The 26,680-nt window shown below is 51.7% G+C and overlaps 2 protein-coding genes across 39 annotated transcripts in view; both read left to right on the top strand.

Annotated features, from left to right (window-relative positions):
• ZDHHC11 (zDHHC palmitoyltransferase 11) overlaps positions 1-7,116 on the top strand; it is a 125,488-nt gene extending 118,372 nt beyond the window's left edge. For 7 of the 11 annotated variants that reach the window (XM_065546037.2, XM_073993051.1, XM_065546044.2 and 4 more), the window contains 2 exons: positions 1,111-1,175; positions 6,019-7,116. In XM_065546037.2, the coding sequence (XP_065402109.1) occupies positions 1,111-1,168 (58 nt within the window). In that variant the 3' untranslated portion in view covers positions 1,169-1,175; positions 6,019-7,116. Of the gene's footprint in view, positions 1-1,110; positions 1,181-2,933; positions 4,021-6,018 lie in introns of those variants that run through there. The other 4 variants (XM_065546041.2, XM_045393454.3, XM_073993050.1 and 1 more) reach the window with 2 other exon arrangements.
• A 53-nt stretch (positions 7,117-7,169) lies between these two features.
• The window catches only part of LOC135964414 (tubulin polymerization-promoting protein-like), an 89,224-nt gene continuing 69,713 nt past the window's right edge, over positions 7,170-26,680 (top strand). For 11 of the 28 annotated variants that reach the window (XM_073993065.1, XM_073993066.1, XM_073993064.1 and 8 more), the window contains exons 1-2: positions 16,747-17,008; positions 24,724-25,038. In XM_073993065.1, the coding sequence (XP_073849166.1) occupies positions 16,785-17,008; positions 24,724-25,038 (539 nt within the window). In that variant the 5' untranslated portion in view covers positions 16,747-16,784. Of the gene's footprint in view, positions 7,287-8,267; positions 8,378-15,984; positions 16,281-16,746; positions 17,009-21,912; positions 22,674-24,723; positions 25,039-26,680 lie in introns of those variants that run through there. The other 17 variants (XM_073993083.1, XM_073993077.1, XM_065546049.2 and 14 more) reach the window with 8 other exon arrangements.

The raw sequence follows: 26,680 nt of genomic DNA, 5'->3' as shown, positions 1-26,680 counted from the left end.
TGTGTCTACCAAGACTACTGCGCCCACTGCAATAATCTGGTGGCAGACACTCCCGTTGTTGCCTATGGTGTGGGAAGTTTTGCAGCAGCAGTCACTGCCTGGCTGCTCAGCCTGCAAGTCCCCCAGCTAATTGTCCCATCACGAGCCCTGCCCAGCGGAGCATCCACTGCTCCTCACTGGCGATTCCTGGGGGGCTCTTCCAGGTTCTGCAGCACATCCTGACCGAACCTTCTGCATCGGCTTCCATTTGCATTCTTTCCTTCTAGGAGTCATCATTTCTGATCCAACAAAGGCTTCCCTTCTTGCTTTTCTTTGATGTCCTCTCTTTACTCATTTATGGATCCATTTATATCCTGATTGTAATTAGTAAGGATTGGATCAGAGAAGGAAGACTTTAGCATGTGATAGATACGCTGTTTTGATTTAGAAGTATCCTAGTGACTTTTTTGCTTGTGGGTCTTTCAAAAACGTTCAAAGCAAGATTTTGCACATTTCTGGTCACTAATTCCTGACATATTCAGCATTGCAAGTTAAGATAAGCCTGAACTCCAAACCTTTGCAGAGTCTGGGCAGCAACACGGTCACTTCTCCTGCCAGCTGGCCAGCACGTATAAACAGTCAAGTTCTTGGCTGGCTGCGCTAGTATAGCATCAGGGCAGAGAGCAAAACACCTGTACCCAAGATGTGGGTGTAAAAACACTTAAGGCTCCCTGACAGCCAGAACTCACCACAATCAAGCAAGAGTTGTGAGAAGGTGCCAGGCATGGGATGACCTCTTGTGGGCCCATATTTCCCCACTTTTCATGCTAGAAATCCAAACCAGCCTCCTTGGCTACCACAAGACCCTCTTATTGATCAGGGAAAACACGCTTTATCTCGCTGTATCAGCACACATGCAGAAGAAGAAAGCAACATTCTTCCAGCAGTGCGGTCTTATCACCATCTTCACAAAAACGAAGGCTCCAAAACTCAGAGAGGTGAAGCGATTGCCCCCGTCACAAGCTCATCTCTAAACTGTACTCTCGTTGACACATTTTGTCCACTTCGGCAGTATAACAAATGTTACATCACACGTTCTCTGTTGTTTCTCTTTCTGAATACTGCAAACAGGCCGCAACAAGAAAGAAGACAGCCCATGAAAACCGACAGTGCTGAAAGTGAAGCCTGAGATTCAGGTAAGGTATGTGGCAGTACAGGTCGTGTTGAAATCTGCCCAGGTTTGGTTCTCTAGAGAGTGCAATATCTTCTTTAAAAAATCACCAGTGCAAACTCAAGGGCTAGGATGCTTGCTGTTTCCTTGTCTCTTGATGTCAACAGTAACCCCAGAATGTGAGCCACGTGTCCGTCTGTAGAAGTAGTGCATGGCAGACGAGGTATGAAAATATCAATTCATCTTTATTTTCTAGGAAGTAAACAATGTATAAATTGTAGACTGCTCATTTTCATATTTGCTTTTAAGTCTAAACTAAGAATTATTTTCACCCAATTGTACTAATCTAAGAACTTTAAATAATGAACACCTGCCATTTTAAGATGATTTCTATTAGAAGCCTCTGACCCTACCTATCCGAGCTTTCTGCTCAAACCTTTAGGACGATCCATAGAATGCAGCGAAATTTAACTGTGAAACAAATGATCATTGACTTCCAGAATCAGGGGGAAAGTTTACTCACTAGAAGGCTAAAGGAATTTGCTATGAGGCATACACATGAGTTGGCAAACCATCCAGCCATGCTCTGCCATCAGAATAGGAAGCTGAGCACTTGAAAACAGAGGAGCGGCCGGGCGCGGTGGCTCAAGCCTGTAATCCCAGCACTTTGGGAGGCCGAGACGGGCGGATCATGACGTCAGGAGTTCGAGACCATCCTGGCTAACACGGTGAAACCCCGTCTCTACTAAAAAATACAAAAAACTAGCTGGGCGAGGTGGTGGGCGCCTGTAGTCCCAGCTACTCGGGAGGCTGAGGCAGGAGAATGGCGTAAAAACCCGGGAGGCAGAGCTTGCAATGAGCTGAGATCCGGCCACTGCACTCCAGCCTGGGCGACACAGCAAGACTCCGTCAAAAAAAAAAAAAAAAAGAAGAAAACAAAGGAGCATGCTGTCCCTCCACTTCTATATCCCCTCAGCTAAGAAACACGAGACATGATTGTATCTGAAAATGAGACCTCAGCCCTTTCTCTAAGCTGTTACCTGTGCTTTCCAAGGCAAGGCAAGCTCCTTTGCACCCTGAACTCTACCATTCAGTACCTGCTGTCTCACAATGCTTCAGAGAAGCACCTCGCAAAAACCAGCTGGACAGGAAAAGGGTATAGGGCACACTGAATCCTCAAAGGCATGATCCATACAAGAAAAGTCCTGTGATCGGGGAAAACATCAAGAGCCCTGGGATCCTCAGGGTTCCTGTGCTCCCGCCAGCTTCCCGCAGCTGGCTGGGTGCCTTGGAGCCCTGAGGAAGGTCAAGGTCTCCCAGCAGCACAGCCCTGACCAGCACCCTAGAGGACAAGAGGGCAGGACTGATGGTTCTGTGTATATCCTGTGAAAATGTTGCAGAACTGGGAATAGACATCACCAGGAAAGCCCAGAGAGACAGCAAACCTAGGAAAATTGTTCTCTAGAAAAACAGTGTTAGAGATGCATAGCACAGGGGCTTAATGAGGCAGGACCAAAATCATAATTGGAGACAAGCTGAGATGAGAAGACAAATCCCCTGAGATCAAAGGGGAGCTGAATGAGATATGGAAAGATTGCAAGAAACTGACCATGAAATTGCAAAATTAAAATCAAGGAAAGATGAAGTAAACTGGTGCTGTAAAAACTGTCTCAGTGATATGAAGGACAAACTTAAGAAGCTACAACTTGAGCTCATGTAGGATGTCTACAGAACAGCACCTGATTCTACGTGCTTCTCCCACCATTCCCTCTGTGTGCAACAGTGAAACGGCTGAGGAGTAGCAGAGCCCGAGAAGTGGAGCTGGACACTTGGCTGAAGCGTCAACTTGCAAATCATCTGCAAACAACTGACAGCTGCTGTGGACATCCTTCCATGTGAGCATCAAATGGAGCCATGGACTCCCTGCCGTGAGCAACAGTGGCTAACATTGATGGACACAAGCGATGTCTTTGTCCATTGGTGTTACTACAAAGAGACACTTGAACCTGGGTAATTTGTAAAGAAAAAAAGTGTATTTGGCTTGTGATTCTGATGACTGAAAAGTTCAAGATTGAGCTGTGTATGCGGTGATGGTCTCAGTCTTCTTCCGCCAACAGCAGAAGGTGAAGGGAGCTGACATGTGCAGAGATCACATGGAGAGAGGGGAGGCAAAGGGGTGGAGGAGGCTCCAGGCCCTTTTCAACAAGAGCCCATGGGTTGGTTAGAGCAAGAACTGCTGGAGCTGAACTCACTCCCTTCAGAGGGAGGGCTTTACTCTCTTCATAAGGGGTCCACCCCATGACACAAACACCTCCTGTGAGGCCCCATCTCCAACACTGGAGATCAAATTTCAACATAAGGTTTGGAAGGGTCAGATGTCCAAACCATAGCAAACAGCAAGTTCCCATGGCAGAGCTTGATTAGTGATTGAAACAAGATGATTCAGTGTGTTTTATAGAAGCTCAAACTCAGCCAACCACAGCTTGTCTGCTGAAGGTACTGATAATTGCATGTTCTTTATCGTTTGCATTATGTTTGAATGAGGCTAAATCATTTCTAAAGCAACTGGTCTTCCTGGAGTGCTTCTGAAATGATTTAGCCTCATTAAAAAAAAAAATATTCACCTCTAAAGTTTTAAACAGCAGATGTTGGCTGTGATAACATCTTACAGTTGTGAATTACTGCAGCCCACATGAAACACATCTTCAGTATATACCTTCCCCTTCTCCAAGTGCCTGTGGGTAGGAGTCAGTCACTCCTATCTCTAGAAAAGGAGATGGTGGCTAAGAGAGTTGTCTGATTTTTACATAATCCCAGAAAGGACTTAAGGTAGATTTTAAAGATCGTGGAATACAGACTGATGGCATAAAGGGAAAAGGGAGGGGAAAGAAAGAAGGTAGTGATATGAAGCCTGAGGTTCTAGTCATGTGGCAAGTCACTTACAAGGATCGGAGAATGCTCTGAAAACTGAGGAAGTTAGGGGGTTGTGTGTGTGCGTGCGTGTCCGAGGAAGTTAGGGTTGTGTGTGTGCGCGTGTGCGTGTCCGTGTCCATGTGAGTGCGAGAAGTTAGGGGGTGTGTGCGCGTGTGTGTCCACGTCCATGTGAGTGTGAGGGTAAGTATTCTTAAAGGCATCAATGAACTGAGGCGACATAAGGAATTCTAAGGCTAGGGTTGAAAGCACAGAGGAACCCAGAGAGAAACCCAGTGGGGAGTGCAGCTGGCCTTTGCCCCGAGGGCGTTTGGGAAACCTGGTGAACTTCATTTTCAGCTTTACAAGAGTTAGAAAGAGAAGATCAAGCTGAGAGCACAGCCAAAATGGCAAGCCAATCAGTAATCTCTTAAAGTTGGCACCCCCAGATGGCGGTACCCTCATTGCAGTGGCAAAGTAGAAGCAACTCACTTCTCCACCCGCAAAGAAATCAGGAGTGATCAGTCATCTCGAGCCCTAGAGCTGAAAGAAAGAAAAAACACTGCCGAGTATTTGGAGCAACAGGTTGTCCCTAACTGTGTGCGAGGTGAGTGACTGAAACTCCCCAAGCTGAGAGTTTAATGTAGAGTGATTCTGCACTGATCATTCCCAGGGGCCAAGCATCATTCCTTATGAGTAACAAACCTTCATCCTAAGGCTCAAAGATTTCTTACAAATAAAACTACAAGCAAATGAGCAACTCTCAATGAAAAATAACTCACCACATGTGAAAACAAAGCACTATGAGTGAGAAGCAACAGAAACCATAGTAGAAACAGACACACAAATACTTCAGATATTGAATTTGTCCGACCAAAACATAAAGAAAGAAAACACAAACTCAAAAATATCTGGAGGGAACAGAAAACTGTTTTTTAAATTATCAAGCAGATTTGGAAAAATACCAAATAAAACTAATACAAATGAGAAATATCACTGATTTTTTTTAACTTGATGGATGGATTTGACAACAAATTAGACATTAATGTCAAAGACATTAATGAGAATATAGTTTGAAGACTATGTTATGTTTAGTTAGAGTTCCAGAAAGAGAAAAGAGAGAAAATTGGGAAGAGGTCGTATTTAAGGAGATTTGGCTGAGAATTTGCCAACATTGTTAGAAGACACCAACTCACAGATTTATAAAGTGCAGTGAATCCAAGAAGGGTAAATAAAATTCTAGACACAACATTATTCAATTGATGAATGCCTTAAAGAAAAAATTTATATACATACATATGTATTTTTTAAGAAAAAAAATATATACAATCTTTTTTTTTTTTTCTTTTTAGACAGAGTCTCGCTCTGTCACCCAGGCTGAAGTGCGGTGGTGTGATCTCGGCTCACTGCAAGCTCCACCTCCTGGGGTCACGCCATTCTCTTGCCTCAGCCTCCCGAGTAGCTGGGACTACAGGTGCCCGCCACCATGCCCGGCTAATTTTTTTGTATTTTTAGTAGATATGGGGTTTCACCATATTAGCCAGGAAGATCTCAATCTCCTGACCTCGTGATCCACCCGCCTTGGCCTCCGAAAGTGCTGGGATTACAGGCGTGAGCCACCGCACCAGGCCAAAAACTGTTTTTTAAAATATCTAGTGATAAAAGATGGGTTGTCTTTCAAAAAGATGCATTTCCCAAGAACAATAGAAAATGGCCTATGTTGGTGATGCACTCATCTCTAAGCTTTCTGGAAGGATGGGGAGGGCAGGAGCCTTGCTCAGGAGGACTCTCACTAGACCCAGCTGGGAGTGGGGCTAAGCCAAGGTGATGATCCTCCCGGAAGCCAGCCCTGCCTCTCCAGGGAAGAGGGTAAAAGCCACTGGTGGGTTTCCATCACAAGTAGACCTGAGCTCCGTCCCTGGTGGCTGCTCAAAGAGTGACTTTGTTTTGTCCTGCAGAAGCGGAGGTGCCCTGTGATCCAGGTCTTCCACCCTGAAACCTCACCCTGCATCAAAGTCCTGCCTGGAGAGTCTACCTTGCAAAGCCTTCTGCTCCTACACATGCTACAGTCCAGCAACGAGAGCCCATCATCTCAGAGCCTTGCAAAGCCTCCTGCTCCTACACATGCCACAGGCCAGCAGCCAGAGCCCATCATCTCAGAGGCCCCTGTATGTCCTTCGAAGGAACCAGGACCCTCACAGCCCAGCATCCATCACTGTCATCATCTTCATCACAACCAAAGAAGAGCAAGCCTGGCAGGCGGGGTTACATCTCCAGGACAATGGGCTGCCAGCAACTGCAGAGATGCGGCCACCTGCTTAACTGTGCTGTCCAGCCAGCCAGCCAGCTGCAGGGCCTCTTGCTGCTCAAGAAGAGCTGATGGGCCGGGCACGTTGGCTCACACCTGTGGGCACAGTACTGAGAAATGGGAGCACAGTAGTGAGAAATGGGAGCACAGTAGTGAGAAATGGGAGCACAGTCCTAGGAAATGGGAGCACATTACTGGGCAATGGGAGCACAAAGAATTGGGAAATGGGAGCATAGTACTGGGAAATGGGAGCCCATAATACTGGGAAATGAGAGCACAGTACTGGGAAATGGGAGCACATGGTATTGGGAAATAGGAACACAGTACTAGGAAACGGGAGCACAGAGTACTGGGAAATGGGAGCACAGTACTGGGAAATGGGAACACAGGAAATGGGAAATGGGATCACACAGTATTGGGCAATGGGAGCACGGTACTGGGAAATGGGAGCACAGTATTGGGAAATGGGAGCACAGTACTGGGAAATGGGAGCATAGTACTGGGAAATGGGAGCACAGTACTGGGATATGGAGTGCAGCACTGAGAAATGGGAGCACAGTACTGGGAAACCCCAGACCTGGATTCTGAGTTCTTCAGCCTAGCCCAGACTTCTTATCTTAGTAGACAACAAGAGTCAAGAGAAGACCAGAGAACTGCAGGCATCCTCTGTATTTTAATGAACTCTGCAATTTAGTCTGCAGTCATATTTTAAAAGATAATCAGTTTTCTAAATATATCTATAAGTTACTACATGCATTGGGCTGTCCGTGTTTCTGTAAAGAAATGCCTGAGGCTGGGTAATTTATTTTTAAAAGCAGGTTTAACTGGCTCACAGCCCTGCAGGCTGTACAGGAAGCACGGTGCTGGTATCTGCTTGGCTTCTGGTGAGGCCTCAGGAAGCTTCCATCGTGGCAGAAGGTAGGTTGGGAACCAACACATCATGTAGTGAGAGCAGGAGCAAGAGAGAGTGGTGGGGTTGGGGGGCGGGCATACATTTTTAAATGACCAGATCTCAAGTGAACTACCAGAGCAAGAACTCACTCATCACCAAGGGGATGGCACTAAACTATTTATGAGGAACCTGCTCCCATGATTCAAACACCTCCCAGCAGGCCCCACCTCCAACACTGGGGATTACATCTCAACATGGGACTTGGAGGGGACAAAAATCCAAGCTATATTATTCCACCTCTGGTCCCTCAAATCTCATGTCCAAATCACCTTGCAACATGCAATCATCCCTTCCCAGTAGTCCCTGAAAGTCTCAACTCATTCCAGGATCAACTCAATCAAAATGCTAAGTCCAAAGTCTCCGCTGGAGATGAGTTCCTTCCACCTATGAGCCTGTGAGATCGAAAACAAGTTATTTACTTCTCAGATACAATAGATACAATAATGGTACAGGTACTGGGTAAAGAGGCCATAGGCCCCAAGCAAGTCCAAAACTCAGCAGGGCAGACATTAAACCTTAAAGTTCCAAAATAATCTCCTTTGACTCCATGAGGCACACTGGTGTGAGGCGTGGGCTCCCAAGGCCTTGTACAGCTCCACCCCGGTGTCTTTGCAGCTTGTGGCCCCTGCAGCCAATCTCATGGGTTAGAGTTGAATACTTGTGGCTTTTCCAGGCTGAGGCTGCAAGCTGCCAGTAGATCAAACATTCTGGGGTCTGGAGGGCAGAAGCCCTCTACCCACAGCTCCACTAGGCAGTGCCCTGGTGGGGACTCTATGTGGGCTCCAACCCTACATTTCCTCCCAGCATTGCCCTCATAGAGTATCTCTGTGAGGGCTCTGCTGCTGCAGCAGGCTTCTGCCTGGGCAGCCAGGTTTTCCCACACATCCTCTGTAATCTAGAGGGAAGCCACCAATCCCCCTTCACTCTTGCGTTCTGTGTTCCTGCAGATTTCACACCACTTGGAAGCCACCAAGGCTTACCCTCTAGAGCGGCAGTCCACGCTGTACCTGGAGACTGTTGAACCACCACTGAACCACCTGAAGAAGTTGGGATACAGGTACCAGTGTCCCCAGGCTGCACAGGGCATCAGGGCCCTAGTCCTGGCCCATTAAGCCATTGTTTTCTGCTTGGCCTCTGGGCCTGTGATGGGAGGGGCTGCTGCAAAGATCTTTGAAATGTCTTCAAGGTCGTTTTCCCATTGTCTTGGATATTAGCACTTGGCTCCCTTTTAGCCATGCAAATCTCTCTAATAAGTGGTTGCTTTGCAGCCTGTTTGGATTCCTGTCCTGAAAACATTTTTTCCTTTCTCTACCACATGGCTAAGCTGCAAAATTTCCAAACTTTTACACCCTGCTTTCCTTGTAGGTATAAATTCCAACTTGAAGTCATTCCTTTGCTCCCATATCTGATCATAGGTTGTTAGAAGCAGCCATGCCACTTCTGAATGTTTAGCTGCTTAGAAATGTCTTCTTCCAGACACCCTAGGTTACCATTCTTAAGTTCAGACTTCCACAGATCACTAGGACACAATTACAATGCAGCCAAGCTCTTTGCTAAGGCACAGGAGGGTGACCTCTGCTCCAGTTTGCAATAACTTCCTCCTGTTCATCTGAGACCTTGTCAGCCTGGCCTTCATTATCCATATTTCTATCTGCATTTTGGTTCCAGCCACTTGTTAAGTCACTGAGTTCCAAACTTTCCCTCACTTTTCTGTCTTCTTTTGAGCCCTCCAAAGTCTTCCAACCTCTGCTCATTACCCAGTTCCAAACCTGCTACCACATTTCCAGGTATCTTTAGAGCAGTGTCCTGCTCCTCAGTGCCAGTTTTCTGAATGAACCCATTGTTGCATTGCTATAAAGAAATAACTGAACCCGGGTAATTGCTGACAAAAGACCTGAATCCATAGGTATTCATGATGAGTAATTGATGACAAACTGCACAAATGAAAATAAGAAATCCAGGCCTAGATACATTGTAGGGTAAGGCGGAACACAAAAGAAAATCTAACTTTAAAAACAACCAGAAAGAAACAACAAATCATCCACAGAAGGAAAGCAATTAGAGAGCAGATGTATTAATAGTAACAATAGTAGATAAATAGTAATATGTACAAAGTGTGACCAAAAAAAAAAAAAAAAAAAAAAAAAAACAACTTTTGACCTGGAATTATGTACCTAGCAACACTGTTTGTAGGAAAAAGAGCAAATTAATCATATTTTCAGGTAAATAAAAGCCAAGTTTACCACCAACAATCCTACACTAATGGGACGTCAAAAAAGATGTATTTATTGATGGAAAATGTGTAAAGCAAACACAGAGCCCACAGGAAATAATTTAGAAAAAATTATCGCTTATGGAAGTTTTCAATGCAACTCTCAATCACTGTTAGGTCAACCATATTTTTAAAATAATAAAAATATAGATTTGGACAACACCATTAACAGGCTTGATTTATGGGGCATCTGTGGAACTGGAAGCTCATTTATTATTAATAGAAAATATGCATTCTCCTTAGGCACACAAGGAATATTGCCCAAAACACGGCTTACTAGCCTCAACAAGTCTCAAATAACTTCTATGGGATGGACCAGTGTTTCCCTTTACATACTTTGACAGTTTTTCCTGTCTGCTTTTAAAATTTCTATTTATCACTGGGATTGAGCAATTTGATTATAATGAGACATGATATAATTTTATTCAATGGTACTTGTGCTTGAGGTGCATTGAACTTCTTGCATCTGTAGGTTTATAGTTAACATTAAATTTGGAAAAAAATGTTGTCATTATTTTTCCAAACATCCTTTTTAATGCACTACCCTCATTACTCATGTTTTCTTCTCTCCTTCAGGGACTTCAATTAAACATATATATTAAACATATATTAAGCCACTTGAAGTTGTCCCACAGATTACAGATTATTTGGCTTAATTTTTTTTAATCCTCTTTTGGTTTCATTTCAGATAGTTCATATTACTATGGTTTCACAATGAATAATCTTTTCTTCTTTAACATCTAATCTGCCATTAATCCCATGCAGTGCAGTTCTTATTTTATACATTGTAGCTTCCACCTCTAGAACAGTGATCCAGAGTGTTGTTATATCTTCCATGCCTCAAATTAGCTTTTACAATATGTGGAATACAGTTTTGATATTGTTTTAATGCCTTTGTGTCTGTTCTGGATCCGTTTTAATAGACTAATTGGTCTCCTTACGGCTCCTATTTTCCCACTTGTTTGTATGCCTAATATTTCTGATTGGATGTCAAAAATTGATGCCTTCTCTGGTGTTGGATATTTCTGGAGTCCTATCAGTATTCCTGAGGATTTCACAGAACTGACAAAAGACACAAATCCACAGGTATATGATGAGTTAATTATGACAAGCTGCATAAATAAAAAGAAGGAATCCACACCTAGGTAAATCTTATTCGGGGATGCAGATAAGACAAAATCTCATTCTGAGATGCAGTTATTTAAGAACAGAGTTTTAAAGTGTTTATAGATGTAAGGGGTAGAAGTGCAGATTTCTTCCATGCATATATTGCATAGTGGTGACATCTGGGCTTTTAGTTTACCCATCGCCTGAATAGTGAACATTGTACTGAATAATTTTTCAACTCTCACCCCCTTCCACCCTCGCACCTTTTGGAGTGTTCAGTGTCTTATTATTCCACTCTATATGTCCATGTGTACACATTGTTTAGCTCCCACTTATATGTGAGAACATGTGGTATTTGACTTTTTGTTTCTGAGTTATTTCACTCAGGATAATGGCCTCTATCCATGTTGCTCAAAAGATATGATTTCATTCTTTATTATGAATGGGTAGTATTACCTTGTGTATATATGCTACATTTTCTTTAACCGGTCCTCCACTGATGGATGCTTAGGTTGATCCATTATCTTTTCTGTTGTGAATAGTGTTGTGATAAACATACAAGTGCAGGTGGTTTTTCATATAATTAAGTCTCTCCCTTTGGGTATATACCAAGTGGTAGAGTTGCTGAACCAAATAGTGGTTCTATTTTTAGTTCTTTGAGAAATCTCCATACTGTTTTCCAGAAAGATTATACTGATTTACATTCCCAGTAGCATTCCCCTTTCTCCACATCTTCACTAAAATCTCTTGTTTTTAGGCTTTAATAATAGCCATTCTGATTGGTCTAAGATGGTATCGCATTGTGATTTTAATTTGCCTTTCTCTGATAATTAGTGATGAGCATTTTTTCATGTTTTTTGACCACTTTTGTGTCTTCTTTGGAAAAATGTCTGTTCATATCCTTTGCCCACTTTTTAATGGGGTTATTTGGTTTGACTTCCTTGTAGATTCTGGATATTAGCCCTTTGTCAGATGCATAGTTTGCAACTATTTTCCCATTCTGCAGGTTGTATATTTACCCTGTTGATAGTTTCTTTTGCTGTGCAGAAGTTTAAGTTCCATTTGTCTGTTTTTGTTTTTGTTGCAATTGCTTTGAGGACTTGGTCATAAATTATTTGCCTAGGTCAATGTTCAGAAGAATTTTTCCTAAGTTTTCTTCTAGGATTTTTGTAGATTTTGGTCTTACGTTTAGATCTTCAATCCATCTTGAGTTAACATTCGTATATGGTGAGAGGTGTTGGTCCAGTTTCATTCTTCTGCATATGCCAATCCAGTCTTCCCAGCACCATTTATTGAAACGGGTGTCATTTCCTTAGTGTATATTTTTATGGACTTTGTGTCTTCATTTCTGAGTCCTCTATTCTGTTCCATTAATCTATATGTCTGTGTTGGTACTACTGCCATGCTGTTTTGGTTACCGTACCCTTGTAGTATAATTTGAAGTCAGGTGATGTGATGCCTCCAACTTTGTTCTTTTAGCTTTGGATTGCTTTGGCGAGTTGGGCTGTTTTGGGGTTCCATGTAAATTTTAGGATTTTTTTTCTAATTTGATAGAGATTGTGTTAGGTCTGTTGATTCCTTTGAACAGTATGATGATTTTTAACAATATTGATTCTTTCAATCCATGAGCATGGGATCCTTTTCCATTTGTTTGTGTCATATATTACTTATTTCATCAGCGTGTTGTAGTTCTCCTTATAACGATCTTTCACTTCCTTGGTTAAATATATATCTAGGTAATTTTTTGTAGCTATAATAAATGAGATTACCTTCCTGATTTGGTTCTTGGCCAGATTGTTATTGGTGTATAAGAATGCTATTGATTTCTGTACATTAATTTTGTATCCTTAAATGTTACTGAATTTATTTATCAAATCTAAGAGTTTTTTGGTGGAGTCTTAATACGGTTTGGCAGTATCCCCACCCAACTCTCATCTTGAATTCTAGCTGCCATAATTCCCATGTGTTGTGGGAGGGATCTGGTAGGAGATAATTGAATCATGGGGGCAGCTTTCACCATACTGCTCTCATGGTAGTGAATAAGTCTCACAAGATCTGATGGTTTTATAAGGGGAAGCCCCTTTCACTTGGCCTTCATTCTGTCTCTTGCCTGCTGACATGTAAGATCTGCCTTTTGCCTTCCACCATGATTGTGAGGCCTCCCCAGCCATGTGGAACTGTGAGTCCATTAAACCTCTTTTTGTTTATAAATTACCCAGTCTCGGGCATGCCTTTACCAGCAGTGGGAAAATGGACTAATACAAGTCTTTAGAGTTTTCTATACAGAATATCATTTCACCAACAGAAAGGGAGAGTTTGGGCTCCTTCTCCAATTTGCATTCCCTGCATTCCCTTTATTTCTTTGTCTTGCCTGATTGCTCTGGCCAGGACTTTCAGTACTATGTTGCATAAGAGTGCTGAAAGTGGGCATCCGGGTCTTATACCAATTCTTAGAGGGAATACTTTCAACTTTTCACTGTTAAGTATGATGTTGGCTGTGGATTTGTCATGTAAGGCTTTTATTATGTTGATGCATGTTCCTTCTAGTTTGTTGAGAATTTTTACCATGAAGGGAGGCTGAATTCGATCAAAAGCATCTATTTAGATGATCATTTGGTTTTTATCCTTAATTCTGTTCATGTGCCACGTCTCATTTATTGATTTGCATCCCTGGGATAAATCCCACCTGATCAGGATGCAGTATCGTTTTGATGTGCTGTCGGGTTCTATTTTGTGGTATTCTGTTGAGGATTTTTACGTCTATATTCACAGGGATATTGATCTGGAGTTTTCTTTTTTTGTTCTGTCTGTGTCTGGTTTTGGTCTCAGGGTGATACTGGCCTCATAGAAAAGAGAGATATCCTCCCTCTTCAATTTCTTGGAATAGTTTCAGAAGGATTGGTTTTAGTTCTTCATATGTTTGGTAGAATCTGGCTGTGAATCCATCTAGTCCTGGGCTGAGTGCAGGGCATCCACACGAGTGAAGCCACTTCTGGCAGCGGAGAAAACAACTGCAGGGACAGAAGCGAACCAGGCTTCGTGTGGTCTGCTTGGAGCCATCTCGGCTTCACAGAGCTCACTGCCCACTGCCTCTGACAGCCACACCCAGGGCCTCCGCCCCTGCCCCGGCCAGCTGGGGTGTGTCCTCTCCACTGCAGACACAAGCGCCCCCCTTCTCTGCGGCCCTCAGCTCTGCGACGCCATCCTCTCTCTGGTCCTCCGTGTCTCTGCCAGGCATGGGCTCCCGTCCACATCTTTTCTGCCCAGCACACTGTCCTGTTGCCGTGTCCCCGCATCCTTCTTCCCTAGCATCGGCTGTGGAACTGAGGTAGCAATGGCTGGCATATTAAGAATGTGCTCCAACCAGCTCTGCCTAGGGCTGAACACCCCCCATGTGGCTTCCCCTCCTCATCAGCATCTGACCAGTGGCAACAGTGAGGCCACAAGGCTCAAATGCCCTTCTCTGGGTCACAGGTGTGTGATAGTGGAGCCAGGGTCGCTCCCTGGCAGCAAGACCCAGAACCTGCACTTTCATTCCATGTTCCACAGCAATTCCAACCTCAAAATTGAACTTGGCTTCTTTAAACAATATAACCAGATGCAATCATAGCCCAAACACACAAGGCACGTGCACACACACAGGTGCAAACACATAACACATGCACACACAGAAAGACACGGGCACAGGCACACACAGGCACATGCACACACACACGCAAACAGACACGGGCATGTGCACACAAGCACACACAGGCACACAGGCAGGTGGACATACAGGTGCAAACACACATTCATACACAGGCACATGCAGACACACACTCGTGCAAACACACAGAGACACACAAATAGACACACACAGCTCAACATATACAGCTGAGCACATACCAACATACATACACCAGCATGCATACTCACACCTACAGGTGCACATTCACACACAGGAATACACAAACACACGCATGCATGTGCACACACACACGTGCACACCCACATCCCCGCAGACATTTTACCTAAGCTGCCAATGACCTGTGGGAACGACTTCAACACCCCCATCAGCCTTCCCAGGCCCCACACCCAGGCAGGCACCTCGTTCCTTCAGTGACAGGCGTCACACTGACCACCCCCTCAGGCCCCATGCACCCAGGCTGTAGCTTGTCCCCAGCCCAGGACCCACAAAGGAGCTGCTTAGGGTTCTCAAGGGGCCGTGACTGCTCACCTGTTATGGGCCACACCCCCACGGGGCCCAAAGAAGCTGCTCAGCCCATAGGCCATCAAAGGACATTCAGCTGCCAGGGGTGGGTGGACGCCTGACAGGTCCAGCTGCAGGCCTGGTGGGAGCGGCTCCACCTCAGCTGCTGGGACCTGGCATCGCCACATTTGGCATCAGAGGCCTTTTCAGGTATGCTGCTGTCTGTCCCCAGGAGTCCATTCCACCCCCTACTCCCTGTGCTTCCATCTTCAGCATGGGGCCTCCCAGCGGATCTGGGCTCCTGTCCTGGTCTCCCACTGCAGACCTGGATGGCCCAGCGTCTTCCACCATCGCTTCCGCCCAGGGCTTCCAGTGCTACCCACCACGCTGTGTCTGCCTTGCCCAACCTCCACTGTCAGCCTGAACCTCTGCCCACAAAACCCAACGCCAAATCCAGGCAGGGTGGGCGAGGGTGCTGGGCAGCAGGGGCTTGTCCCTGAGAGCCGGCCTCCTCCTATGTGACAGCTGCCTGGCCTGGTGCTCCCAACTGCGGACACAGAACCTGTGCAGAAAGCCGTGGAAACAGCCGCAGGCAGGCGCCTCGGTGAACGCTGCTGGTCACTGGCGCGGCGCCACAGGTGGAGCTGGGAAAAGCTTTGGTGTTGCGGGGTAGTGCCCCCCACCCAAAAAATTCACATCGACCCAGAACCTCAGAGTAAGACCTTTAAAATAGGGTCTTTGTAGATGTAATTCCATTAAAGATTTTGAGATTATCCCAGCTTATCCTAGTGGCCCTTAAATCCAGTGACAGGTGTCCTGATAAGCAAAGGAGGAGACAGACACAAACTCTGGGAAGGAGGCCCCGTGAGGACAGGGGCGGAGGGGGAGCCATGCGGCCACCGCCCAGGACCACCTGGAGCCACAGAAGCTGGAAGAGATGGGAACCTCCTGAGCGCACAGGCCTTGATGTGGGACTTCTGGCCTCCTAAGCCTTAGGAGGGAACCTCTGTTGTTCAACCCATTTGTAGTGATTTTCTCAGGAGCCCAGGAAACATAACGGGACACTGTGCGTGGATCACATCATTAGCTGTGAGTCAGTTTTCAGTAATTGCCCTCCGCTGAGCGGATACCCGGTGGCCGGCGGGGCCTACGCGGAACCGGCCTTGTAAGGCAGACGGCTCGGGGCGCACCGCGCGTTTCCCTTGCCGGGTGGGGCGGCAGGGACGGGGATGCCAAGGAGCGCAGGGGTGGGGGCAGGCGCGGGACTCTGGGGGCCAGGGGCGGGCCGGGGCGGGGCTGGCGCGCGGCAGCGGCGGGAGCGCTCCGCTGAGCGCCGGGTCGGGCGCTGCGGAGTCACTGAGGCGCCGCCGGTGCAATCGCTGCGTCTCCAAGGTAAGCGGACGCGGGGCTCGGTCCTGCGGGCGCGGCTCGGGGGCCACCCGGGGGCGCAGACTGGGCCCGTCAGCCCCAGCAGCCACCTGAGCCGCAGCCCCTGCCCCCCGCGCTCACCCGAGCCCCCTTCCCGGGCCGTCCCGCGCGTCCCGGCGCCCCCGGATTGGGATGCCCGGAGTTCGGCGCAGCGCTCGGTGCCCGGAGGCGGCAGGGAGGTTTCGCAAAGGCCGCGGGCGGGGGTCACCGTCCGCCGCGCCAGGGACAGGTCTGTCACCGTCTCCGGGCCCTGCGCCTGGCGCTTTGGCCTTTCTTCGCTGCCGGGGACACCCCTGCAGCCTTTCCCTCCAGGCCCTCCCCAGCCCGGGACTCGAACCGTTTCCCTATTCCCAGGCCTAGGGGGCCGCCGCCAATGTGAGGCGTGGGAAATTAGGGCGTGGAGGGCTGGAGTGAAGCCACAGCCCACAGCGGGTTTTGAGAGATCCCGGGCCATAGAAACGGCCCAGAATGAGCCGTCTCGGGGTCCTGACACCACCGGGTCCCGGCAGGTGGGGGTGTCAGACCGTCCCCCGCAGCGCCTCGGGCTTCCCCGGGCCTTGGCTACCGCCCGCGGGCCTGTGGCGATGGAGAGGCGCTGCCGGGACACCTTCCCGCACCCCTGGGAGCAGCGCCCGAGGATCTGAGGAGCCCTTTATTCTGCGGTTTCGGTTACGTAAACGGAGCCGAGGGAGGTGAGAAGCGCGTCCCTCCCTGGCCGTGGCGGGGCTGCTGTTTTGATGAGGGTTTAGGGGCTGCTGTTTTGATGGGGTGTGGGGGCTGCTGTTTTGATGGGGCTTGGGGGGCTGCTGTTTTGATGCGGGTTTGGGGGCTGCTGTTTTGATGGGGTTGGGGGCTGCTGTTTTGATGCGGGTTTGGGGGCTGCTGTTTTGATGGTGGTTGGGGGGCTGCTGTTCTGATGGGGTTTGGGGGCCGCTGTTTTGATGGGGTTGGGGGCTGCTGTTTTGATGGGGTTTGGGGGCTGCTGTTTTGATGGGGTTGGGGGGCTGCTGTTTTGATGGGGTTTGGGGGCTGCTGTTTTGATGGGGTTTGGGGGCTGCTGTTTTGATGGGGTTTGGGGGCTGCTGTTTTGATGGGGTTTGGGTGTTTTGATGGTGGTTGGGGGGCTGCTGTTTGGATGGGGTTGGGGGGCTGCTGTTTGGGTGGGGGTTTGCGTTCCCTCTCAGTGTCACCGCTGATCCACCTGGCATGTTTATTGGCTCTTCTGCGTGCAGGGCCCCTGGGAGACCCATAGAGGACTGGGCCCCTCAGCCCACCCCGGCCACCCCTGCCCGCCCGACTTCTCTGGGGGAGAGGTCTCCCCCCGCTCCCAGCCACCCCCTGCCCCTGGCAGGTGACCCAGCTCCCTGTGGCCTGGGACTAGGAGATGGGGCTGGACGGAGACCTGGAAGGGGCAGGAAGTGGAGGGGAGTGAGGCAGCTGCAGCCTGATGCCGGCACCTTGAACTGGGCTCTCGCGCCTGTCAGCAGCTGGGTGCCAGCGCCTCCCCACCACGTGATCCTCGGAGGGCCTGTGGGGGAGGGGCAGGCTCCAGGAGCGGCTGCAGAAGGCGAGCTCCAGGAGGGTGTGTGCGTTTCCCGGGAGGGGTCTGCAGCTTTCATGGTTTCTAATGGGATCCCTGATTCCGAAAGGCGCCGGCATGAACTCGCTCTGCATCTTCACAAAGCATGAAGTCACGGGGACTGGACCACGTGTGCGTGGAGGAAGCTCCTGGGTCACTGGCTGCATTTTCATCTTACAGCTGGGGTTGGTCCATCTTCCCGAATTCCCTGAAGTTTCAATACATGTTTTAACGATTATACAAGGTTATAAATGCTCATTGTGGAAATGTGCATAGAAATGCTCATAGAAATGGTCTAAAAGGGGCTTCCTTTTGACCCCTCTACCCTAATTTGCAAGCCTCACACTGGCAGTGGCTGCCCTAGGCCTGGGAATCGGTCAACAGGGTTCCTGCCTGGGGCTGGGCAGGGTCTGGAGGGAGGGGCTGCAGGGGGCCTCCGTGGGCACAAAGGCCAAAGCGCCACACGCAGGGCTTGGGAGAACTTCCTAAAGAAAATTAGGATCACCCATCGCAGATGGAGACTGGGGAGCTCTCTGGAGAGCAGGCAGTCTGTTCCCTCTCAGGCCTGTGGGAGCCACTCCCTGCAGAGGACGCTGAGAATTAAAAGCTTCCTTGGGGGACGCCGTGCCAGCAGAGAGCCAAGTCTGTTTATAGCTGGTGGTGAGACAGGAGGACTGTGTGAGAGGGATGCCATCTGGGGCTCTCGGGGGCCCCAGGCCAGTGCTGGTCAGCGCCCTGCAGTACCTGGCCCAGCCTGGTGCCCTCAGGCAGAAGTGCCTTCGGGAAAACACTCTGGGTGAGGAGAGTCAGTCATTGCCTCTGCCTGGGCTGGGGGAGCCAGAAGGCTGTGCCCAGGAGGGTTGCGGCCGGGTGTCAAGTCCATCTGAGCCCACAAACCCTCAGCCAGGAGCCAGGATCAGGCAGCAGAATGTACACACGCCTAGTTCCTACTGCTGGAGCAAAAGGTGTTTCCTGGGAAGGAAGGGGTGGAGCTGCGTGGGTCAGGCCCAGCCACATCTGGGGCTCAGACCTGGTCCCCGGCATCCACGAGCCAAACCCCAAGATGCCCTGCATGGATCCTTCTTCTAGGGAGACCACCTTCTTCTTGGTGTGTGTGTGTTAGGAGGTGGCACAGGGCCATAACCCACCGCATGCCCCTGATATGATCTTCCACCCAGGGCAGCCCCCACCCAGGGCATACCCCACCCAGATGATCCCCCACCTGGATGATCCCCCACCTGGGGCAGCTCCCACCCAGGTGATCCTGCACACAGTAGAACGCCCACTCAGGGCAGCTTCCACTCACTGCATCTCCCACCCATGGCACCCCCCACTCTGATGATCTCCCACACAGGGCTTCCCTCCTAGGGCATCAGCAACAGATATCCCCCTAAGGTGACATCCTCCTCCCAATACCTCTACCTCCCAGAGCTACCCCCTCCCAGAGCCACCCCCTAGGCCATTCCTTCCCCAAGGCTCCACCACCCAGGACAATCCCCACAAGGATTCCCCACCCAGAGAATCCCCCCCACCTAGGGTATCCTCCCCACATGGCATCTTCACCCAGGGCACCCCCCCACCCAGGGCACTCCCCCACCCAGGGCACCACCCCTCCCAGGGCACCACCCCTCCCAGGGCACCCCCCCACACCCAGCACATCCCCCTCACCCAGGGCATCTCCCCACCCAGGGCATCTTCCCCACATGGCATCTCCACCCAGGGAATCCCCCCCAACCCAGGGCATCTTCCCCACATGGCATCTCCACCCAGGGAATCCCCCCCAACCCAGGGCTTCTTCCCCAAATGGAATCTCCACCCAGGGTATCCCCTTCCCCAGGTAATCCCCCTCCCCAGCGTATGCCCACCAGGGGATTTCCCCCTCCCCAGTGCATCCCGCCCCCTAGTGCATCCCCCACCCGCAGGGTTCTTCCACCCAGTGCTTCTCCCTCCCTAGGGCTTCCCCTGCCCAGGGCTTCCCCATCCTGGGCATTTCACCTCCAGGCCGTCTCCCCGCCAGGGCCTCCAGGGCACATCAACTCAGCAGCACCTCCTCAGTGGGGCAGCCCCTCCCCAGCGCTGCAGGGCTCTGCCTGGGAATGGCTTTGATTGACCCTGCTGGATCCAGGGGAGGGGCGGGTTCTGTGGTCTGCAGCCCCCTGGAATCACGCCTGGGGAAGGGCAGCACCCCGCAGGAAAGTGGCACGCGGTTCTCAGAAAAAGAATTAAGAAAAACATCAGCTGTCCCTAAATCTTATTTCCTGATACGCAAATTAAGACTGTTCTGGGTTCCATGTTGCTCCTTTAACTTAAGCACTACTTAATTGTGAATTGTGATTTAATGTCTGAATGTCCAAATGCGTGACTTTCTTTGGGGAAGAAATATAAAAAATCTTTCAAAAGAGTGGAAGCAGGCAAAGCTTTCTGTCTTTTCATCATACCAGCTGCCTTCTGCAGCCTCATCCGTTCAGAAAGCTGGGCTTCTCCCTTCCATCGTGGAAGGGTGAGCGCCTCCTCTGAGGACCCCAGTTGTGCTGACGTCTTTGAAAAGTGAGGTTCTGGAAGGGAAGGGAGGTTCTTAACCTTTCTTTAAGCCCAGCGGTTAAGGCCACCTGGAGCCCTTTCCCCGTTCAGTGCGGCTCAGGGAAGGGATTGGTGCGTGCGTTCCTCCGGGCCGGCTCTGTGTCCCACGTCTGACTTCTTGGCATGATCAAAGGTGCCCACCCATGTGGGCTCCACGTGATCCCCCAGTGCGCATGGCGTCACAGACCACATTTCCCAGATTCCATAACCTGTAACCCCAACCTGCTCATTTGTTCACCAACGTCCAATGTGACCTCTGCCCAGGGAATGCCACCAACAGCCGCACCTGCCAGGCGACTTCACACACCCGCTGCCTCCCTCTGGCCATCAGTCATCAGTCAGTGGGGACAGGAGCAGCGAGCACCCGTATGGGGTCTGGACGTGGCTTCCAACCCAGGCCCTGGCCCAAGTGCCCTCACGTATGACACAGGCGAGCTCCCAGCACCCTCTGCCTTGTGCACAGCCACCTGCATCTCCCACCCATGGTGTCTCACAGGTGACCTGGCCACCGTGGCTGCTTCTGGGGGGTCCATCCTCTCCTGTGCACACCAGCCCCCGCTTCTCCTAAGGCTGCCCAAGTGCCGGTTTCCTCTGCTCCTCGTCGGGGTGGCACCTCTGCCTTCTCAGTGCCAGAGGAGCTTGGGCCATGGGCGGAGCCACTGGGGTGAAGCTCATCTCAGCCTCACCTCCCACCAGGCTTGTTCCTGCCACCTTCGCCAGTGCCCACGTGTCCCCAGGCCGCCTGCTGTGAGGGCCCCAGCTGGCACCTGGCACAGTCCACCTGCAGTTCTAGTGCCAGTCGTTGTGGGCTGCCTCTCTTCGTGTTCCGGGAGTGGGATGGGGTCTTACTCACTGTCTGTTTTCTCATCGAATCACCAATTCCTGAGCACTGTGCTCTGCCTTTGCCTGTGTTTTTAACGTTTAACCAGAAGCCGCGCAGTGGGCACTCTGCCGTGCCGGCTCACCGTGGTCAACAGTGTGCGCGAGTGTCCGTCCACACTGCATCGAGGAGCCCCAGGCGCTCGCGCTCATGCTGCCCACACTCTCGCGGGGATGCCCGCTGTCCTTCAGACCACCATGCTGGCAGCAGGCGCCTGTCCACGTGGTTTCCCTTTCTTGGCAACTAGGGATGAAGCTGTCGTGGGCATTCCTGGGATGTTCTTTGGGGCACGTGGGCAGGAGTCTCTTGGGTCAATCTGGAAGTGGAGCCGTTGGATCCGCGATCATGTGTGTCTTTACATTCATCAGATGATGCCAAGCAGTTTCCAGAGGGGTCGAAGCCATTCACCCACACAGTTTCCTGTTGGCCCGTGTCCTTGGTGGCACTTAATGCCACCACAATGGGGATTAGGTTCCAGTGTGGATTTTAGAGGGGACGAATTCAGCCTGTAGCACCTTCTCCTCTTTTCTGTGTGTCTTCTCTTCTGCCTCTTCTAGGTAGAGACACTCACCATTGGATTTAGGGCTCAGCCGTGGATAATCCGGGATGATCTCATTTCCAGATCCTTTCTCCAAACAAGGTCGGGTTCACAGGTTCTGGGAATTAGATGGGGCCACCGTTGGCCCAGAGCTGGCCTGGTCCCAGCTGCCTGCAGGTGCCCTGGAGCTGGAGCCCCGAGGGCAACCCACGGGCAGTGACTGGCCTGGGGTGGGGCACGGTCCTCGTGCATCTGGCGCTCAGTGAAGCTGCGCTGGATGAGGGACCAGCCCCTGGTTCTGCCGTGTCCTGTAACCTGCTCTGCCCCTTGTGAGAGCCCCGGCTGTTTTCTCCTGTAACCCACTGTGCCTCCTGTGAGAGCCCCAGCTGTGTTCTCTAACCTGCTGTGCCCCCCGTGAGAGCCCTGGCTGTCCCCACGGGAGGTGCCTTTAAAGGAGGCCTGTCCCACCGCATCTGCAGCCGCCGAGTCTCGGACGTGGTTGATGGGATGAGCCAGCCAGGATCTATTTTATTCCGTTTTGGGATGCTCCGTTGGCGGAATGTCCTGTGTGGTGCTTTAGAGAAATGGTGTTGGCGTGGGTGGTGGGCACTGGCTGGGGATGTGGTTTAACTCTCACTTGGGCCTCGGACAGCCGTCTCAGACCAGGATGAGTCTCCGCTGCAGTGTCCTTTGCAGAGTCCGGGAGCCCCATTGCACCTCCGTCCCACGGTGGCAATTCGGTGGCAAAGTTGGTGCCCACGGTCCCGATGACTCACGGAGGTGTGTGAATAAGGGTCTTTGTTCAGGCGCGTCCCCACACGAGATAAGACCACAGAACGCGGCCCTGAGTTTGAAGCATCCCAGAGGGTTCTTTTCCTCTGACCCGCACGCCCACCACTGTTCTGGGTGCTCACAAAACCCACCATTGCTTCTGGGAATTTCCCAACCGCTCCTCCTGCCCAGCGTCCCCTGCTGCACAGGCCCAGTGGAAACACAGGCCAGGCCTGTGAGCAGCTCCTGTTTCAGACAAAGAAATGGTGTCAGCGATAAAACGGGAGACTGTTTCTGGCTGGACACCTGACCCAGCCCTTCTACCCCCAGGATCCTGACCCCAGGTGGCCCCGCCCCCGCCGGGATCCTGCCCCCACGCGGCCCCGCCCCCGCCGGGATCCTGCCCCCACGCGGCCCCGCCCCCGCCGGGATCCTGCCCCCACGCGGCCCCGCCCCCGCCGGGATCCTGCCCCCACGCGGCCCCGCACCCACCGAGATCCTGCCCCCACGCGGCCCCGCCCCTGCCGGGATCCTGCCCCACTTGGTCCTACCCGACTGGGTCCTGCCCCTGTGTCCTCTGCTGTGTTGGCATCTGCATTTTCGGTGCCTTCCAGGAAAGGGGTGAATGGGAGGGGCCTGAGGCCCTTAAGGTCCTCAGTGTAGGCAGCACCTCTGGATTTTTTTCCAGCTGTTTTGGGGGAATCTGTGGGATCTCAAGGTCAGCAGGGGCCACACTCAGGACCCCCAGGATGACAGAGCCACACTTTGGCCATGACTGGTGCTGAGAACTCCAGATCTGAGAGGGCTCCTTGAGTCCCAGGGTTGGGACATGCACCTGTGTCCTCGGCACCGACCCTCCCACCGGCTCTTGTGTCTGTGGGCCGAGGCCACGTTCAGCTCTCAGTGCAGCGCTGAGGGCCGACCTGGCGACCCGGCCCCTTGGGGAAGCGGCTGTCATGCGGAGGCCAGCACCTCACTCTGAGTCCTTCAGGACGTGACTGGGTCTCACCATGCGTGGTGGGGAGGCGGCCTCGGCAGCCCCGCCCTGTGGCGTAGCCCTGCGTCTCCAAACCCTCCCTGAGCGGCACCCCTCAGTCTTCTCAACCCCATGGCCCAGCCGCCTGCTCTGGGGGTGGGCGCCTTGCAAAGTCCAGAGGGCGTCCCTGCGCCCCGACTCCGGTGCCCCCACCACTGCCTCAACCCTGCACACCCGCAGTCCCCTCCCCTGGCTGGGGCACCGTGGGCTCGGCAGGCCCAGGGCACCTGGGCAGAGCATCCTCAGGTGCCCCCAGGGCCACCACGCACACCCCCCCCAACCCAAAGCTCCATCTATGGTCAGAGGCTCTGCACTGGGGTGGGAGCGGCTCTCCCAGGACCACTGTGGACCCTCCCGGAGGAAGGCGTCCCCTCACAGACCCTGGGGAGGGTGTGGTCCTCAGGTGTCCCCCAGAGCTGCAGAGCGGGCGTCCACAGGAGGGGCAGTGGAAAAGTGTGGTGGTGGGGAGGACCCAGGATGGGCTGTGATGCTGCCAGTCACACCCTGAGCTTGCTCGGCCTGGAGCCTCTGGCACCCAGCTCAGCTCCCACCCTAAAGCTGCTGGCTTTATCTAGCTTAGGGAGTTCTTGGCCCAATGACGGCAAGTGGGCAAGGCCTCGCTTGGCTCCACTCTGCCTGGCAGCTGGACACCCGTGCCTCCAGGGCAGCTGGCTCTGAGGGTCTGAGGGGCCTCACGCCCAGCCCCGGGAGGGCCTGCCCATCTCAGCCCTTGCCATGTCGCCCTGGGAAGGCCTGCCCGTCTCAGCCCTCGCCACGTCGCCCCGGGAGGGCCTGCCCATCTCAGCCCTCGCCACGTCGCCCCGGGAAGGCCTGCCCATCTCAGCCCTCGCCACGTCTCCCCAGGAGGGCCTGCCCGTCTCAGCCCTCGCCACGTCGCCCCGGGAGGGCCTGCCCATCTCAGCCACATCCTGGTGCTCGTTGGTATGGTGGGTCTCCTGGGCTGCGCCCAGGTCAGCTGGGACATGGCCCGGGTGACACCTTTCCCCTCTCCTTCCTCCACAGCAACATGGCTGACAAGGCGAAGCCCGCCAAAGCTGACAACAGGACGCCCCCCAAGTCCCCAGGGGACCCCTTGAAGGACCAGGCGGCCAAGAGGCTGTCGCTGGAGTCGGAGGGTGCCGGTGAGGGTGCAGCAGCGGCCCCCGAGCTCAGTGCCCTGGAGGAGGCCTTCCGGCGCTTTGCGGTGCACGGGGACACCAGGGCCACTGGGAGGGAGATGCACGGCAAGAACTGGTCGAAGCTGTGCAAGGACTGCCAGGTGATCAACGGCAGGAACGTGACGGTCACCGACGTGGACATCGTCTTCAGCAAGATCAAGTGAGTGCTCTGGGCTCACGGGCCGAGGGACCTGGCTCATGGGGTCTGTAGGCTGGTGTTGGATCCGACAGATGGTCCATGATAGGCCACCGACCCTGTTCCTGTGGCTCCTGCCACAGATGGTCTGTGTGGTGGTGGAGCCCACTCAGCTGACTGCACCCTCCTTTCTGGCAGAAGATGTTCTAGACCCAGTGTCTCCAATGGAAACAGAGCACGGGCTGTCTGCAGTCTCAGGTTTCCTACTAGCCCTGATAAGAGAAGTAGAGCAATGCAGGTGACATTAATCCCGGCAGGTTTTATTTCACCTCTCAACATGTAGTCTGTAGAAAACATTAACTTGAACTTTATGGTTTTTTTTCATATTAAGTCTTCAAAATGCACATAGGATGGGATGTAAAGAATGCTGAAGTGGGGGCATTTCAGAGGCGTCTGCTTCTGTTTGCCTGCACCTGGTGGGAAGTTGCAGTGGTCTGCGTGGCTTGCGTGTTGGGATGTTGTGGTCTGCGTGGCTTGCGTGTTGGGAGGTTGTGGTCTGCATAACTTACGTGTTGGGGGGTTGTGGTCTGCGTGGCTTGTGTATTGGGAGGTTGTGGTCTGCTTGGCTCACGTGTTGGGAGGTTGTGGTTTGCATAGCTCACGTGTCGGGAAGTTGCTGTGGTCTGTGTGGCTTATGTGTTGGGAATTTGTGGTCTGCATGGCTCATGTGTTGGGAAGTTGTTTGTGTGGCTTGTGTTTTGGGAGGTTGTGGTCTGCATGGGTCGTGTGTTGGAAAATTGCTGTGGTCTGTGTGGCTTATGTGTTTGGAGGTTGTGGTTTGTGTGGCTCATGTGTTAGAAAGTTGTGGTCTGTGTGACTTGTGTGTTGGGAAGTTGTGGTTTGCGTGGCTCACGTGTTAGAAAGTTGCTGTAGTCTGCATGGCTCACGTGTTGGGAGGTTGTCTGTGTGGCTTATATGTTGGGAAGTTGTAGTCTGCGTGGCTCGTGTGTTGGGAGGTTGTTTGTGTGGCTTGTGTGTTGGGAGGTTGTCTGTGTGGCTCGTGTGTTGGGAAGCTGCTGTGGTCTGTGTGGTTTATGTGTTGGGAGGTTGTGTCTGTGTGGCTTATGTGTTGGGAGGTTGTGGTCTGCATGGCTTGCGTCTGTGTGGCTTATGTGTTGGGAAGTTGTGGTTTGCATGATTCATGTGTTGGGAGGTCATGTCTGTGTGGCTCACATGTTGGGAGGTTGTCTGCGTGGCTTGTGTGTTGGGAAGTTGTGGTCTGTCTGGCTCGTGTTGGGAAGTTGTGGTTTGCGTGGATTGTGTGTGGCTTTCAGTTGGCATCAGCCGGTGGGGCAGTCCTGGAGACTGAGCCCTCACCTGGAAGGCTGCCTGTGCAGCGCCTCCCAGCTGTTCTGACCTCCAGCGTCTTTTGTGGAGCCTGGATCCATGGGTCCCACTGGTTCCCATGGTGACATTCCACCTGTCTCCCCTGGCTCTGTTCAGGCACTTATGGCCATGATTTATTATAGGGGATGGGCGCCAACAGCAGCAGAGGGACAAGAGCGTGGGTGACGTCCAAGGGAATCCAGCGTGAGGCCCAGATCTGCTCCCAGCAGAGGCACATGGGACGTGCTTAATTCCCAGGAGTGAGCTGTGAGAACACGTG

The sequence above is a fragment of the Macaca fascicularis genome, chromosome 6 (assembly GCF_037993035.2).
Source record: "Macaca fascicularis isolate 582-1 chromosome 6, T2T-MFA8v1.1".
In the NCBI taxonomy this organism is placed as follows: Eukaryota; Metazoa; Chordata; class Mammalia; order Primates; family Cercopithecidae; genus Macaca; species Macaca fascicularis.
This window is presented reverse-complemented; position numbering and strand designations above follow the sequence as displayed.